Consider the following 16,008-nt stretch of genomic DNA (forward strand, 5'->3'; position numbering starts at 1 on the left):
GAACTGCTGGAGATTTGGAAGGAATACAAGGTAGAAGTTGCCCCAAGAATTGTTAGTAAACCAATTAAATCTATGACAAAGCAATACTGGCTTTCTTACAGTCACCATGTTAAGTGATTTAGGAAAATTAAACCTCTTGAAAAGAATCCCTGGGCCTACTCTGTAGGCTTGAGAAATACTATAGCCTAGGTAATTTGGTGTCAGAATTAGTCATTTGGCCCTCGGGTAACTGCTACAATTCGTAACAGGGCACCGTCTGCCACCCATGACGGGAGCAGCACGAAGGACATCAGGGACTTGAACAGGCGTACTAGGCCCCTCTTCCTTTTGGCAGACATGGGCAGCTTTGGCATTACCTTTGGGTTCCATGACAGGAGTCTTTGTCACATGGTGTGATCCCCCAACAGGCTTACGATAACTGCCCACCTACTCCTTGGAAGCAGAGGTTGGGGTGGCAGTACTGGGTGGCCTACGCCCAGGCATCTAGGAGAGCCTCCATACCCACAGTGTGGCCATCATTTCATGGCTCTGTGCAAGTTTAGGGATTCCACCCACAGTTGAGGAAAGGGGAGGAAAGTTGGGAACCGTAGAATAATGGAATTCCTCAACTGCAGTATCTCCTGACCTTAGAAAGGAAAGCAGTTGCCTTTCAGATAATAGATTGAGTTCTTTAAAGTGGTCAGTTTCAGCTCAGATATGGAGGGAGTGCCACCACATCATTTGGAGAATAACATTACTTATTTATTAGACTTCATCTAGTCTTGACTTAGTCAACACACAATTCTAATAGGTTGGATATTTTCCCAGTCTTCAAGAGATTAGAAACAGTAAGTTATATACGCGACAGAAAGGGGTAGTCACCCTTAGAAAGAAAAATAGCATTAATTCAACGAATACTTACTGAATTCCTGTATTGTACTAGGCATTAGGGGTACAATAGCAAGCAATATGAAGTTCCTGCCCTCGTGGAGTTTACAGGCATTCCACAAATGATTACTCAAACTATTACAGTTGTGATAAAGGCTATAAAAGCAGGGCGTTATGAGGGCTTGTAGCAGGAGGACCAAGCCTAAATTGTTAGGATCATAGAATGCCTCTGGAAGAAAATTAAGCTGAGATATGAAATAAATATTATAAGGTCAATAAGTGGGGCAGGAGGTGTGAGAAGCTTGGAACTTAGGAACCTGCAAGACGGCAGTGTAGCTGGGCAGAGAAGGCAGCATAGTGTGAGATGAGCAGGGAGCAGTAGGTGGGGCTCAGATCAGGCAGAGTCTCGGGGTACAGTGAGGATTCTCAACCTAAACCTACAGACAGTTTCGAGCAGGGAAGTGACGTAGATTTACATCTTTATAGGACCACTCTGCTTGGTATGTGGAGAATGGATCCAGGGATGGAGGGATGCAGAAGTGGATGCACATGGAAGAGAAAAGAGGCTATTGTTGGAGCCTAAGGGGAGAGAAGCAACACCTGTACACTGGGCGTGAGCAGAAGGTAAGGTCAAGGGCTAAAGGTGGATTAGGTGTGTCAAGTTAACGGGAGGCAGGGGTCAAAGATTATCCCAGATTTCTGGCATGAGAAATTCAACCCTGGTGACATCTGTTAAGGAAAGGAACCCTGTAAGAATTTGGAGGGATTGTGAATTCCATTTTGGATACGTTGACTGAAAGGTGCTTGTGCAATATCCAGGCGGACATGCAGAGGTGGCTGGCTGGCTGGGTCTGGAGCTGAGAAGAATGGTCTGGGCCGGAACTATAAACGTAGTAGTACTATTCAGAATAGAGATGGAAATTAACACCAGGGGCTTGAACTAGATCACTTAGGGAGAAACTTTGGTGTTAGCAGAGGGCCTAGCACTGAGGAAATCTACCATGTGAAACTGGTGTGGAGGAGATGGGAAAACTGGTGAGATGCAGAAATGTGGTAGCAGTCTCCCACATGGCCTCCAACAATCCCCACCTCCCGGTATTCATGTCCTTGAGTCTCCTCCCATGTGGAGTAGGGCTAACCTATGTAGCCCATATATTATGGAAATGACAGTGCATGACCAAGGTTGTAGCTAAAATCTTTTAAGACCCAGGAGAGACCTAAGGAGGTGCCTCAGAGGGCTGTTCAAACAGCAAGGCTTCTAGGAAGCTTAAGGGCACTTGTCCCTCAGCAGTCTGAGCAGAAACCCCAAGTAGAGAAGAATGTATCTCAAAGAAATTTGTGGGTGTGGCTTTTGCCTAATGGAGTGAACTGCTGTGAAGACTCAGAGGAGACACATAGTGTTCAGAATAATTAGGACTGACAGGGATACGGTACAAAAGGCAAAGAGGCTTTGGTCACCCCAAATTCTACTGGGTGGAAGCAGGCTGAGAAAACTGTGTAGCTGTATATGAGCTACCTTTCCTGGAAAAGGAAAGATGAGTCAGAGGGTGCAGGCCAGCCTCCAAGATGGCCCCCAACACTCCCCTTCCTTCTGGTACTCATACCTTTGGGTAGCTCCCTCCCACACTGAAGAGGATTGACCTGTGGGAACTGTGTATATTGTGGAGTGCAGTGTGTGACTTCTGAGGGTAAGTCATGAAAGACACTGCAGCTTCCACCTTGCATTCTTGAATCACCTGCTCTGGGGGAAGACAGCTGCTGTGTCATGAGGACATTCAAGCAGTCCAACAGAGATGCTCACGTGGTGAGGAACTGAGGTCTCCTGCCCACAGTCACGGGGATGATCCTGGAAGTGGATCCTCTAGCTTCAGTCAAGCTTTCTGATGACTGCAGCACCAGCTGACATCATGAGATGACCCTCATGAGACCATAAGGAAAAGCTTACCCAGGTAGGCCACACGCAAATACCTGACCCACAGAAACTACAAGGTAATGTTTGTTATTTTAAGATATGTCTTGAGGTGACTTGTTATGGAGCAATAAATAATTAACACAAGGAGAAAGGCCAAAAGAGTTCAAGTGCATGAAAAGTAAAGGAACTGTGTTTCAAGGAGAGGGCGGACAACTGTGTCAAATGTTGCAGAAAGGCCAAATGTCTCATACCTGGATAACAATAAAGCCCACTTACCAATCCTGAATTTCATTTAGACACCTTGATTGTGTAAAACAAGAACAAAACAAGAAACACACCCCCCTCCCCGTGCTCAGTATACCTAGTTTAAGAAAACTGAGAAATGTCTATCATTCTTTTGAAGGACTTCATTAAAAACATGTTTTGAAAGTCTGTGAGACCTCTCAGTAACAACGGATCAATGTTTTCCTGTACTTACCTGGTTTCTCAGTCACCTTTGCGTATGGACACACCATGCCATTACTGGACTGTAAGTCTGTGAAGGGCAGAGAAACCTGCCCTTTAGCACCTGGAGTGTTACATATGCTGTAGGTACTCAGACCACTTCACTTCAGACTAAAAAGCAAAAGCATCTCATGATATAAAAGACTCTACAGTTACTTTACTAAAAACAATCACTACCGCCACCTCATATTCACATTGCAATTTATATATTAGAAGTACTTTCGCTGCGTCTTATTTTACGCACACAACCAACCCTGTGTAGAAAGGGCAAATACAGTCATTCCTATTTCCCAAAGGAGGCAAAGGAGGCCCTACAGAGGCTTCAGCTACTTGGTTAAGGCCACACAAGATATTCATGGTTACAGGTCTTCTGGTATCAAGATGAGCGCTTTTCCCAAAACAGCCAGGTGGCAGGTGCCAGGGCCTATTTCTCCAGCATCCTCCTCCTACAAATACTCTCAGGACAACTCTAACATGACTTTCCACAGCCATCTGTCCTTCTTAAGATGTGTGAATACTGTCCTTTCTATAGCTGGAAACATGGATTGGGTAAAGACTCTGGGTCTTCTTTCCACTTTCGTTCCCATGCAACAGTGCAACCTGAACGTGTGCCACAGCAGTCACCGGGGAGGCCAGACGATGCTGCCATCGTTCAGAACATTCCTCACTGGAAGTGGCCTTCAGAGAACCGAAATTCTTCCCAGTAAGAAAACCAGTCTATCACTTGAGAGTCATGCTTTATTTTTTAATTGCAAATGGCATCATTAGCTTGAACATCCTCATGAATCATCAGCTTTTTAGCTGTTTCCTAGACTTCGATCTCTCCTCAGAGACCACAACTTTACAAACACTGAATATATTTAAACACGCTCGTTACAGACTCTGAGGACACACCACAAAGGCATTCCAGAAAGGTCAGTCGCATCAGCACCCTCTAAACAGAATACCCTGAGGAAGAAAACCCTCATAAGGAATGCATAATAATAATATTGATAAAAATAATGGCTTAGGGCTTCCCTGGTGGTGCAGTGGTTGAGCGCCCTCCTGCCGATGCGGGGGACGCGGGTTCGTGCCCCGGTCCGGGACGATCTCACATGCCGCAGAGTGGCTGGGCCCGTGAGCCGTGGCCGCTGAGCCTGCGCGTCCGGAGCCTGTGCTCCGCAACGGGAGAGGCCACAGCGGTGAGAGGCCCGCGTACACCAAAAAAAAAAAAAAAAAATGGCTTAAGCATGTTGAGTGGCACTTTATATGCCTTGTCTAATTTAACCCTCAAAAGAATCCTGCGAGGCAAGAGAAAGGTCTATTTGTGATTTGTGTCAACATCAACATTACCATGTGGTCACACAGGCATAACACCCTTATATCACAAAGGGCAAAAGCTAATTCCCAAAACGCACGCCATGAACAGCAAATACCTCCTCTGTGATGGCCACCATCTCCTCAGAGGCTTGGGCTGTAGGGATGTAGCCCAGTTGGTGTTTTTCACACATTTTCAAGCCTGTTAGCATCCTGCCGTTCCCGTATCAGTGTGTGTTTTAGCCCGCGTGAAGCAGATACCGAGTGTACGGAATGGAAGTAAGTACATTTTTGGCTTCTGAGAAATTCAAGCAAGACATTTCCCATCTAAGCAAGTTTAGCTCTATGGCTCCAGAATGACTTGTACTGTACTGATCGAAAGAAGGACCCAAGGAACCAAATCTCAAACTTATCTTTTTTTTTTTTTAACATCTTTATTGGAGTATAATTGCTTTACAATGGTGTGTTAGTTTCTGCTTTATAACAAAGTGAATCAGTTATACATATACATATATCCCCATATCTCTTCCCTCTTTCCCTTCTATTTCTCCCTTCATGATTTGTGCAAGGAGGTAGGAAATGAAGACTTAATCCAAGAATCTATTCTTAAGCAGAGATTTGGAGATCCAAAATCTGACACCAGGTATCTATCTGTCTATCTATTTTTCAAACCTGTGTGGTTTTTTTTCTATAAATTTATTTATTTTGCTGCACTGGGTCTTCGTTGCTGTGCGCAGGCTTTCTCTAGTTACGGCGAGCGGGGGCTGCTCTTTGTTGTGTGCGGGCTTCTCACTGTGGTGGCTTCTCTTGATGCGGAGCACGGGCTCTAGGCGCACGGGCTTCAGTAGTTGTGGCACGCGGGCTCAGCAGTTGTGGCTCGAGGGCTCTAGAGCGCAGGCTCAGTAGTTGTGGCGCACGGGCTTAGTTGCTCCGCGGCATGTGGGATATTCCTGGACCAGGGCTTGAACCCATGTCCCCTGCATTGGCAGGCGGATTCTTTACCACTGTGCCACCAAGTCCGAAACCTGTGTTTCTTGAAAACCATCTCAGCAAATGTGATCAGCTCCTTATTTCTAGCTCCTCCTTCACACTGACAGAATCACAGAAGGCGGCAGCCATGTGAGAACTGCTATAACCAAGAGTACGACCAACAGCCCATCCCAAACAAGACACTCAGAGTCACGACTTCCAGGACTTCTGCCATGACCATGGGCTTTAAACCATTCTACTACTTCCTGGAGGTCAAATGGCTGAGCCTCATAACCTAGCTCCTTCTTGGCTTTCTCTAGGCTAAAGTAATGTGTGACGCCGGTTTTGTAAACTTCGGTGCGGGTGAGGAAGGGCTGGAAGTTGTACAGTCGACCCAGAATGAAGTGGGCCGTCTCGGTTAGGAAAGCAAAGTAGTAGATGAGAGTCAAGGGCAGGCGGATGGATGGGAACTTGTAGCCCAGGCCCTCAACCAAAGGCCGGAAGAACTCAAAGTTGTTCACAGGTCTGCCATCTGAGATGAAGTAGGGCTGCCCAGAGGCAATGTGGCCCTTGTCAGCTTTCAGGGCCACTGAAGCCAGAATGTGAGCCTGCACCAAGTTATCCACATGGACAAATTCAACCAGACTCTTGGGGTCTCCGTACACAAACTTGAACAGGCCCTTCTCAATGTAGCTTACTATCCTGGGGAGGTGCCTCTGTTCTCCAGGCCCATAGATGCCAGCCGGCCTCAGAGCACAGGTTCTCAAGACCCCATGACTCCTTTCCAGGGCTGTACCATTGGCCTCCAGCACCTTCTTCTCTGCAACAGATTTGGTCCGAGAGTAGTGATCAGGATGGAGGTGAAGAGGTAGGTAAGGCAGAGATTCATCTCCATTTCTGATAACTTGACCTCCGAAGATGACATTGAAGGTGCTCGTATAAACTAACCTTGGCACCCCTCGCCTCCTGCAAGCCTGGAGGATGTTGTCTGTGCCCCCCACATTCACTTCTTCAATCAGGCTTCGATTCAGTTGCTCGCGCCCTGACATACCGTAAGAGGCAATATGGAACACACAAGCGACATCCACATCCTGGAAGGCTTTCTCTATGTCAGAGAGGTGGCGGATGTCTCCGTGGATAAACTTGATTCCTTCTGGAATGGTTTGAGCAGGGCTGCTGATGTCAAACAGAATCACACGGACTCCCTTCTGGTTCAGAGCACAGCCTAGGCTGAAACAAGCAAGAGTAAAAGTTAGATCAAATCACTATTAAGCTGTGCCTAGGAGAAGTGTGTAAAATAATTTCCCCAGTCTTCTTGGCTTATCCTGAGCTCCTCACTTTACATGTTCACTGGTACAAGTCTTACTTATGCAAATATTCAAAAATGAGAATCTTCACATTCACTTAAATTAAAATGAGAGAGGCTTTATCTTCAAAGACGGTGATGTCTACATGTTACATTCCTCCAGCCCCCATTCTAGGACCCACCATCTATTCTTCAGAATATGTATGAATGATAAGGTAATTGTGAAAAAACAGCGATTATGTTAAACTGTTTTCGGTGGTGTGCATATCTCCCCTCCCGAATTCAATGGCTTTATAAAGAATTTTTCTTAAAGCAGCATGTACCTGTAGTTCTCCATTTCAGTATCTGAGCTGTGGGCAACACGGTTCATTCCTGGTTTAACACTATATAAACAAGTAAAAGTCTACACTGCATTAGTGTGAGCTGAAAGCTATACTTTTCCCAGCAACTACCAATAAAATAATTCCATGGACATATTTTGCAGATGCACTGACCGGAAGCCAAAATAGCCACCTCCTCCCGTAACGAGGACTGTTTCCTTCAGAGAGTTTTGGGAATCCATATATGGCAGTCAAGGATAACTGGACCTATAAGAAAGTAGTACGCATCACTGTTACTGATCCAGATGCAAATGTGATTGTCCCTCATTTGGGGTTAACAAAAACAAAAAGGCAATACGCTCGAGTAGAAAGAAAAGCTAAGACCTGGGTTCCCCTCATGGCTTTGTGACATTAACCAACTCTTCCCCACACCTCTCCTTTCTCTTCTTGGGCTTCACATTTCTACCTATGAATCATGGGAACAGTAATATCTGCCCTGACTGCCTGGCAAGGTCAATGTGAAGGTTAAATAAGATAATGTACGTGGGAGTGCCTTGAAAACTACAAAGCACTCTCCAAATGTAAGGCATTTATTCTGAATCCTCGGAAAATTAGAGCCTTTTGGAAAAGAAGTCGTTCACATTTGGTAGGGAGAGGCATTTTCCCCACACACCAGAAAAAAATCCAGGACAGAACTTTAAACCAATTTCCAACATCTTTGTTTTTAAACAGCACACTACAGCACAGTTTAATACTGGTGTTTTGGGACTTCCCTTGTGGTGCCATGGTTAAGAATCCTCCTGCCAATGCAGGGGACATGGGTTCAAGCCCTGGCCCGGGAAGATCGCACATGCCACGGAGCAACTAAGCCCGTGTGCCACAACTACTGAGCCCGTGTGCCACAACAACTGAGCCCGTGAGCCACAACTACTGAGCCTGCGAGCCACAACTACTGAAGCCCATGCGCCTAGAGCTCGTGATCTGCAACAAGAGAAGCCACCGCAATGAGAAGCCCGCGCACCGCAAGAGTAGCCCCCGCTTGCCGCAACTAGAGAAAGCCTGCGTGCAGCAACGAAGACCCAATGCAGCCAAAAATAAATAAATAAATTTATTTATTTATTTAAAATACTGGTGTTTTATTAACCCTATATGTAAAAAAAAAAAAAAGGTGGGGGGGGACAAAAACATCCTTTGTGTAGCAAACCATGTTCCCCCACCCAGGAAATCTTCTAAGAACAGCATGTGCTCAATACCTATGGGGCTCTTGCTTCTTCCTCCCTCTCCTTCTATGCTAAAATAATAATTATTTTTATATTTTTATTATTTTCTCAAGGCTCCAAGAGCCCTTTCTCTCAAAAACAAGACAGAACAAGCAAAAAGTGGGCCACTCAACTCTTTCCACTTAAGAAGAAATGGAACAGGAGGCATGCGGGTCCTCAAATGTGTTGGGAATACATACACACATACACACACACACACACACACACACACACACACACTCACTCACTCAAGTCACTGGAGACACTCAGCAGTGCGGTTAGACAGGGAGACTGCAAGCAACCAAGAGCCCTATCACTTGGACAAGCTCATCCCTCTGTGCCTGTTGCTGCATCTAAAAAGCGGAGCTAATGATAAGCTCACAGGCTTATGGAGACCGAATGGGACAGTGTATGAAAAATGCCTGACATAGTGCAGGTGCTCCACGGATGTCACTTCTTGAATTTCCTTTTCTTCAGGCTCTAGAGTCTGGGGATTTGATTTTTCTCTTACATTCCCACATACCATGATTAGGTCTCTCAAAAGCACAGGGTTACAAAAAGTTTGTTGGGTTCTTCTGGAAAACTCTACTAAGGAGATGTGAGTGCCAGGAAAGCCAATCAGATCATTCATGCAGAAACCAGTTGGTGTGACAGCTGAAGACAAGATTCAGCAAGTGACTGTCTCAGTGGCTTGAGGGTATGCAGAAGACTGAGAAATATTAGGAAAACTGAGCAAAATGATGTGGAGGATGGCTGATGGAGTCCCAAGGTTTGACAAAGCAATTGCCGCTGCCACTGTGCTTACAAGAAAATCCGTAAAGAATGAACATCCCGGCGTCCCTTTAATATACCCAACAGTGACCTTATGTTTCTATTATTTCCGGAGTGCAGAACACTCCCACTTGGATTTGGAGTAGGCATAAAACTTGCTGTAGTCAATTCTATCATTTAACGTAATCACGTGACTTTGTTAACAGATGCTGCTTCCAAACACAAAAGATGTCAGTCACTGACATTTCAACCCAGACTTCTTACTGTCACCATCACGACCTGGTGGCAACCTCCTTCTCTGACTTCAGCTCACTCTTCCACCACTGGTACTCTACCCTCCAGCCACCTGAACTTCTCCCCTTTTTTGAAGATGCCAAGCTCATCTGTGCCCTGAGGTCTACACACACTTCTTTTTTCTTGCGGTACACGGGCCTCTCACTGCTGTGGCCTCTCCCGCTGTGGAGCACAGGCTCCGGACGCGCAGGCTCAGCGGCCATGGCTCACGGGCCCAGCCGCTCCGCGGCATGTGGGATCTTCCCGGACCGGGGCACGAACCCGTGTCCCCTGCATCGGCAGGCGGACTCTCAACCACTAAGCCACCAGGGAAGTCCCTACACACACTTCTTGCTTCACCTCTGGTGAACCACCTCTGCACCAGATCTTCGCCTGGCTGCATCCTTCTCAATATTTAGGTCTGCTCAAGGGCCACTTACTCAACGCAAAGAGGTGTTTCTGATCACCCCTTCTTGAAGAGCTCTCCCTTATCTAAACGCTGCTCTGTTTTCTCCATCGCACATTTCACTATCTAAATTTATTTGTTTCCTTTTTGACTACCGATCTCCTTCCAACAGAACGTAGGTGCCATGAGAACCGAGACCTTCAGCCTTTCTCACTGGCGTGTTCCCACCAGAACCTCAGAGACAGTAGATACTCACAAGCATTTGTTGCTTATGGATGATTTTGAACACTGTGAAATAATACATGCAATTTAGTAAAATGATGATGGGCACAAATTATGCAGGGCACTGCAGTGTCTAAGAGTCGTTATTATGTATGCCAATCAATGTTGCCATTTTAATTTAACATCTCTTAAAAATAAAAGTTCTGGCGTGAAAATGACATAAAGCAAAATGAGACAGAATTCCTGCATTCTGGAGTTTATGCTGGAGGAGAGAAGCTTCTGCAAATACCTAAAGTACATGGCAAAAAGGAGAAACCAAGATTACTGCAATGTTGGTATAAACCAGGTGCTGTGGGGGCACCGAGGTCGAAGGGAGATGGGATAAGTTGATTCTGAAGGGCAGGTCCGAGAAGACCTCACTGAAGAGTAAGCACTAGAGCGGACTGGGGACAACGGGAGGACGGAGGCAGGCTGAGGCTAGGCAGAGGGCTACTACAGGCTGAGGGGGCAAAACACATGAACAGAAGAGCAACAGGGTGGGCTTGTGTTGGGCAGCCGATACGGGGCGTGCAAACTGAAGCCAAAGTGTGTGGCTGGTGATTTAGGGCGGAAAGATGGCTGGAGTCGGCTTGGAGACAGCTTCGCATCCCCTTTGGGGGAGCCTGAACTCTATTCTATAGACCAGGGGTTCCCAACCCCTGGACTGCCGACCAGTACCGGTCCATGGCCTGTTAGGAACCGGGCCACACTGCAGGAGGTGAGCGGCGGGTGGGAGGGCGAAGCTTCATCTGCAGTTCCCCGTCGCTCGCGTTACTGCCTGAACCATCGTCCCCGCCCCCGGCCCCCAGTCCGTGGAAGAATGGTCTTCCACGAAACCGGTCCCTGGTGCCAAAAAGGTTGAGGACCGCTGCTCTAGACAACAGAGGGTCTTTGTATGTTTACGGAACATCGGGCTCACTTTGGTCCTTGTGAAAGATTAAGCTTTCCCTGGAGGAGGAAAGAGTCTAGGCAAGGGCCGATGAGGGTGAAATGCCAGGGTGCTCAACTGAAATTAGGATGAGGTGGCGGCAACAGGCCGGGCCCGGGTGAAGTGTGAGGAAGGTGATGTCATTAACCGAAACAGCCCACACGGGTTTTAAAAGTGCTCTGTTTGGTTAACAGGGTTTTCATTAAGAGGATGCCAGATAAAAAAGGTTAACATATTCTTAGCATCTCCACAAGAATTCCTCTGTAAGGAAATCAGAAAATGGACAAGGCCTCAAAGGGTCCGGTTAAAAATTTTCCAACAGAAATTCTTCCTAAACTTTCATTGTCCTTTGTTTTTTAAAACTGCACATTCCAGTCCAGTCATAAGACCACAGGTCAGTCATGGCTCATGTGCACATTAATCATGCCAGGAATGTACAAGTTCAAATTATCAATGCTTCAGGGTACCTGTCAGGCCTATTCATGCTACTCCTCATTACCTTCCAACTCGTCCAGAATGATCTGGGGCAAGAACTGGTGTAACTGACCTGATCTGCAGGGTCAGACGCGTGGTGACGAGTAAGGAAAACGTAATCATTTCACAAGATAAACAGCAATGAAAGAAGCCTGCAACCTTCGCAGATGACCAGCCATTAACAAACGGTATCACCCAGAGGCCACCTCCTCCTTTCCTGGTTCCCTGCGTCAACGAGCACAGAAAAATCGCTGCAAACACATTTTGCAGGCAACCAAAAGAAATTCCCACGAACACTAAGCCAGCGGGGAGAAAGAGAGTGTACACAGTTTTCTCTCAATCAGCTGCCTGATTTTTCATATTTCATGGCTTCTGTTTTATTAGTTTCCACCTGATTCCTTCTAGGGCTGGGTACTCAGACCAGTGTTTATAATCTCAGTTTCTTTAAGGCTCTTCCAAATCGTGGCTTTGTTCAGTAGTTGCTTCCCTCTGGGTCGGGGGGAGGGTCACATGTGATCTGAGCCATCATTTTAGCAGATACAGGTTAAGGTTACGTACACGATCCAAAAAAAGGAATCTTAATTACAAACAAGAAAAAATGAAATTTAAAATCTGCCTGACCCCTTGATAATACTAAGATAGAACGAGGGTAATAAAATTGACATCTCACAGGGAAGTTATGAGAAGAAACTCATAAAAATGACTGGGAGTACTTTAGATTTACAAAGACCTAATTAACTGCGAAGGATCAGTAATAAGAACCTTAACTTATGCACACAGTTCCTTCATCTCCAGGGTTCAACAGGACGATGCCACTAACTCTCTGGTATTATAATGCAATATACAAACCTAGGTGCCACTAGAGTACGGAACAGAGAGCAGAATTGAAGATGGCTTTCATAAAAACAAAAATTTACCGTATTTACTTTAAGGGAGATAAAAATATCTCCAGGTTGTTTAACCCTTTGATGGTGTGTTTTAAATTACTGCCCAAGTACTGACCAGAGGCAAAAGGTAACTGTGTTCTTACTGTATTGAGACCAGGAAAGTATATTGAGACTAGAGGGCTTAGAAATGGTGCTGTTGAAATTCCATATGTGACCTGAAAGTTATTTGTGTTCAATACAAAGCAGTCAAGGCCATAAAGATGAAGAAGTTAGAAACAATAAGGAGAGTCACCCTGATACAGGTAAAAGGATGTGAGGTGCAAAACCTAAAAGGCCAAACGCATTTGGGAAGAAAACTAAGGGCACAGCATTAAGTGGAAAGTTGATATACTCATGACAAACAGTGGTATTTGCACACACAGTTTTGAATACAACTGACGGTGGGCAGGGAAGCTAATTCTCATCACCTTATCTTCTCATCCAGCTACCCACTCAAACTCCTTTTGCCTAGATATTTGTTGCACAAAATATCCTTGCAATTATTCATGATGCTTATGATAAAAGTAATTACATAATTTTATAATCGGTATTGCCCACCTCCTTCCCAAACTACCACATAAACTCCATACAGGCCTAGGCCACTTCCCCAGGAATGTCTGCAGGAACGAGGAGTATTTGGTGGATCACACACCCAGTAAATCCAAATGCAGGGAATGCTCTGCCAACTTTTCAAATGCCCTTTTCTGCTGTACCTGCAAGTACTACACTTGTGCTTCCTCCCCTCTAGGTCAGCATGCCTGCCACTTCAACATATCAAAGTACTGTCATCTGGCATTTATTAAGCACTGACTGTGTGCCAGGCATCATGCTAGGCCTTCTCCACAAATCATTTCCCTTGACACTCCTAACAACCCTCTGAGGCGAGTACTAATTGCTTAATCCCATTTACTGCAGCTAGTAGATGGGGGAGCAGGGAGCTGTACCTACTGGAACCCAGGTGCGTCTGACTCCACAGCTTACGCCTCAACCACAACAAGCACTCGGGGCTGTGCAGAGTCCCTGACCTGAAGCAGCCAAGTCAGTGCTGACCAGAGTCCTGTAGGGGCTTTAACAGCTAACATATTCTGCAACCTGATAGGAGTCCTTCCAATTTCCAGCGGGGAGGCAGGAGGCGCCCCATCCCCTTCCATGAGGTAGAGTTTGGAGGCAGCGTTAAGCTTCTGAGGTTAGATATCAGAAAATCTGGGTCCTAGACTTGGTTCTCCCACCAATTCCCTGTGTGACCCTGGCAAAGTCACTGAACCTCTCTGATCCTGTTTCCTCCTTGCTAAAATGAAAATAGCAACTATGGCTATATTTATTAGTTATTATGGGCTAGGTGCTTTAAGGTTTACCACTGAAGCCTCAGGACAATCTTCTGAGGTAGTTATTATCCTCAGCTTTTCAGATATGAGGAAAAGGCTTAGAGGTTAAGAACCCTGCCTACGCATAAATATATCCAAAGTAAATGAAATCACTATCTGGAAAAGGTACCTGCACCCCCCATATTCATTGCAGCATTATTCACAATTGCTAAGTCACAGAAACAACCTAAGTGCCCATTAATGGATGAATGGATAAAGGAAATGTGGTGCGTGTGTATGTGTGTATACACACACACACACACACACACACACACAATGAAATATTATTCAGCCATTGAAAAGGGAAGGAAATCCTACCATTAGTGACAACACAAATGGACCTTGAGGGCACTGTGCTAAGTGAAATAAGTCAAAGACAAACACTGCATGATATCATTTATACAAAGAACCTTAAAAAAGCTGAACTCTAGAGACAGAGAGCAGCCAGGGGCTTTGGGATGGGGGAAATGAGGAAATGTTGGTCAAAAGGTCTAAGAATTAAGTTCTGGGGATCTAACATACAGCATGGGGACCATATTTAATGATACTGTATTACATGCTTGAAAGTCGCTAAAGGAGTACATCTTTAAAGTTTTCACCATACACACAAAAAAACTGTAATTCTGTGAGGTGATGGAGATGTTAACTAACCTTATTGTGGTTATTATTTCACGATATATAGGCGTAACAAGTCATCACACTGTACACCTTAAAATTACACAATGTTATACGTCAATTATATCCTAGTAAAGTTGGAAAAAAATCTTTTAAAAACAAACAAACAAACAAACTGGTCCACAAATTATGCAGGTGTCAGTGGCTGAGCTGGACCTAGGACTTGAAGCCAGGTCTGTAGGAGTCCCCAGCTGGCTTGGGACAATGCAGTGTTGTGCACTTCCCACGTTCATAATTTCTGTCACACCGGGTATCTCTGGTACTATGTCTTCCCTATTGTGTTTCATTTAAAACTACTTATCTTTTAACAATAAATACGTTCATTTTAAATGGTAACCTTACATGACCACTTAAATGGAAAACCAGAATCATTTGTCATCAAGAGAAGGTAATCTTTACCCCCAAAGTGCGATGAAAATTAAAAATGTGAATCAAGTCTAGATCGATACAGATGCTTGTTGAAAGCTCTGAGCTTGGGGCCCAGATATCTTTTAAAAAAAAAAGAAAACGAGGGCTTCCTTGGTGGCGCAGTGGTTGAGAGTCTGCCTGCCGATGCAGAGGACACGGGTTCGTGCCCCGGTCCGGGAAGATCCCACATGCCGCGGAGCGGCTGGGCCCGTGAGCCATGGCCGCTGAGCCTGCGCGTCCGGAGCCTGTGCTCCGCAACAGCAGGGGCCACAACAGTGAGAGGCCCGCGTACCGCAAAAAAAAAAAGAAAAAAGAAAACGAGAAAAAGAAGCTAGCCTGTGCTTGAGACCTTCGCGACATTCTAGAAAGCCACGCTGAGCCCCACTCCTTGGAATCCGAGAGAAGTAAAAAGGGGAGGACTTCGGTCATCGTCACTCACGACCGCGCCCCGTACCAGAAGCCAGTGGGCTCGTCCCACCTGGGCTGCCACCTGGCGCAGGTACGGGCTGGGTCGCCCTCCGCGGGCCCCGACGCCCGTGCGAGCCTGAGCGCCCCCGCCAGCCGAGCCCAGGTCCCCGCGGAGGAGCGGCCCCCCCCCCCCTCCCCAGGCCCACTCACAGTAGCAGAATACGACAGCGACGCCGGGTCTGCTCGAGAACTTGCAAGCCAGGCCTATCACGATCGCCACCGCCCGCGCTCGGCGCCGGAGCCGTCAGACCGGCCACCTGGCTCCACTTCCGGGCCTCTCTAGGAAGCGCGGAGGTCTTGGCATCTCTATGATGTGCAGGTTGCTCGTCCACCGTCACCTATGCATCATGCTCACTACATGAGTCTCCCCGACGTGTCCAACCCATGTGTTCCAGCTTCGCGGGAGCCCTTTCAGGGCACATCTACTGCTGTAACTACCTCCAATTTCTGCCTTTAGACTTGCACCTCCGTCTTTGTGCACCCCCAACGCTGAGCACAGGCAGTGCCTGATAAATAGGAGGGGCTCAGCTCAATCAGTTATTGCTTGTATGGATGAATGGATGGGTGGATGGATGAGGCTCTCCAGACTCCTGAATATTCACTCTGGATGTATCTTTTAAA

At 46.3% G+C, this 16,008-nt stretch overlaps 1 protein-coding gene across 1 annotated transcript; it reads right to left on the minus strand.

Annotated features, from left to right (window-relative positions):
* Positions 1 to 5,017: 5,017 nt before the first annotated feature.
* On the minus strand, positions 5,018 to 15,635 carry SDR42E1 (short chain dehydrogenase/reductase family 42E, member 1). The gene is made up of 3 exons (XM_060000677.1): positions 15,538 to 15,635; positions 7,349 to 7,441; positions 5,018 to 6,778 (listed from the first exon to the last, which is right to left on the minus strand). The coding sequence occupies exons 2-3, from the start codon at positions 7,414 to 7,416 to the stop codon at positions 5,665 to 5,667; spliced, it is 1,182 nt and encodes a 393-aa protein (XP_059856660.1). The 5' UTR covers positions 7,417 to 7,441; positions 15,538 to 15,635; the 3' UTR covers positions 5,018 to 5,664.
* Between the last annotated feature and the right edge of the window lie 373 nt (positions 15,636 to 16,008).

Source organism: Delphinus delphis, chromosome 20, assembly GCF_949987515.2.
Source record: "Delphinus delphis chromosome 20, mDelDel1.2, whole genome shotgun sequence".
NCBI lineage: Eukaryota > Metazoa > Chordata > Mammalia > Artiodactyla > Delphinidae > Delphinus > Delphinus delphis.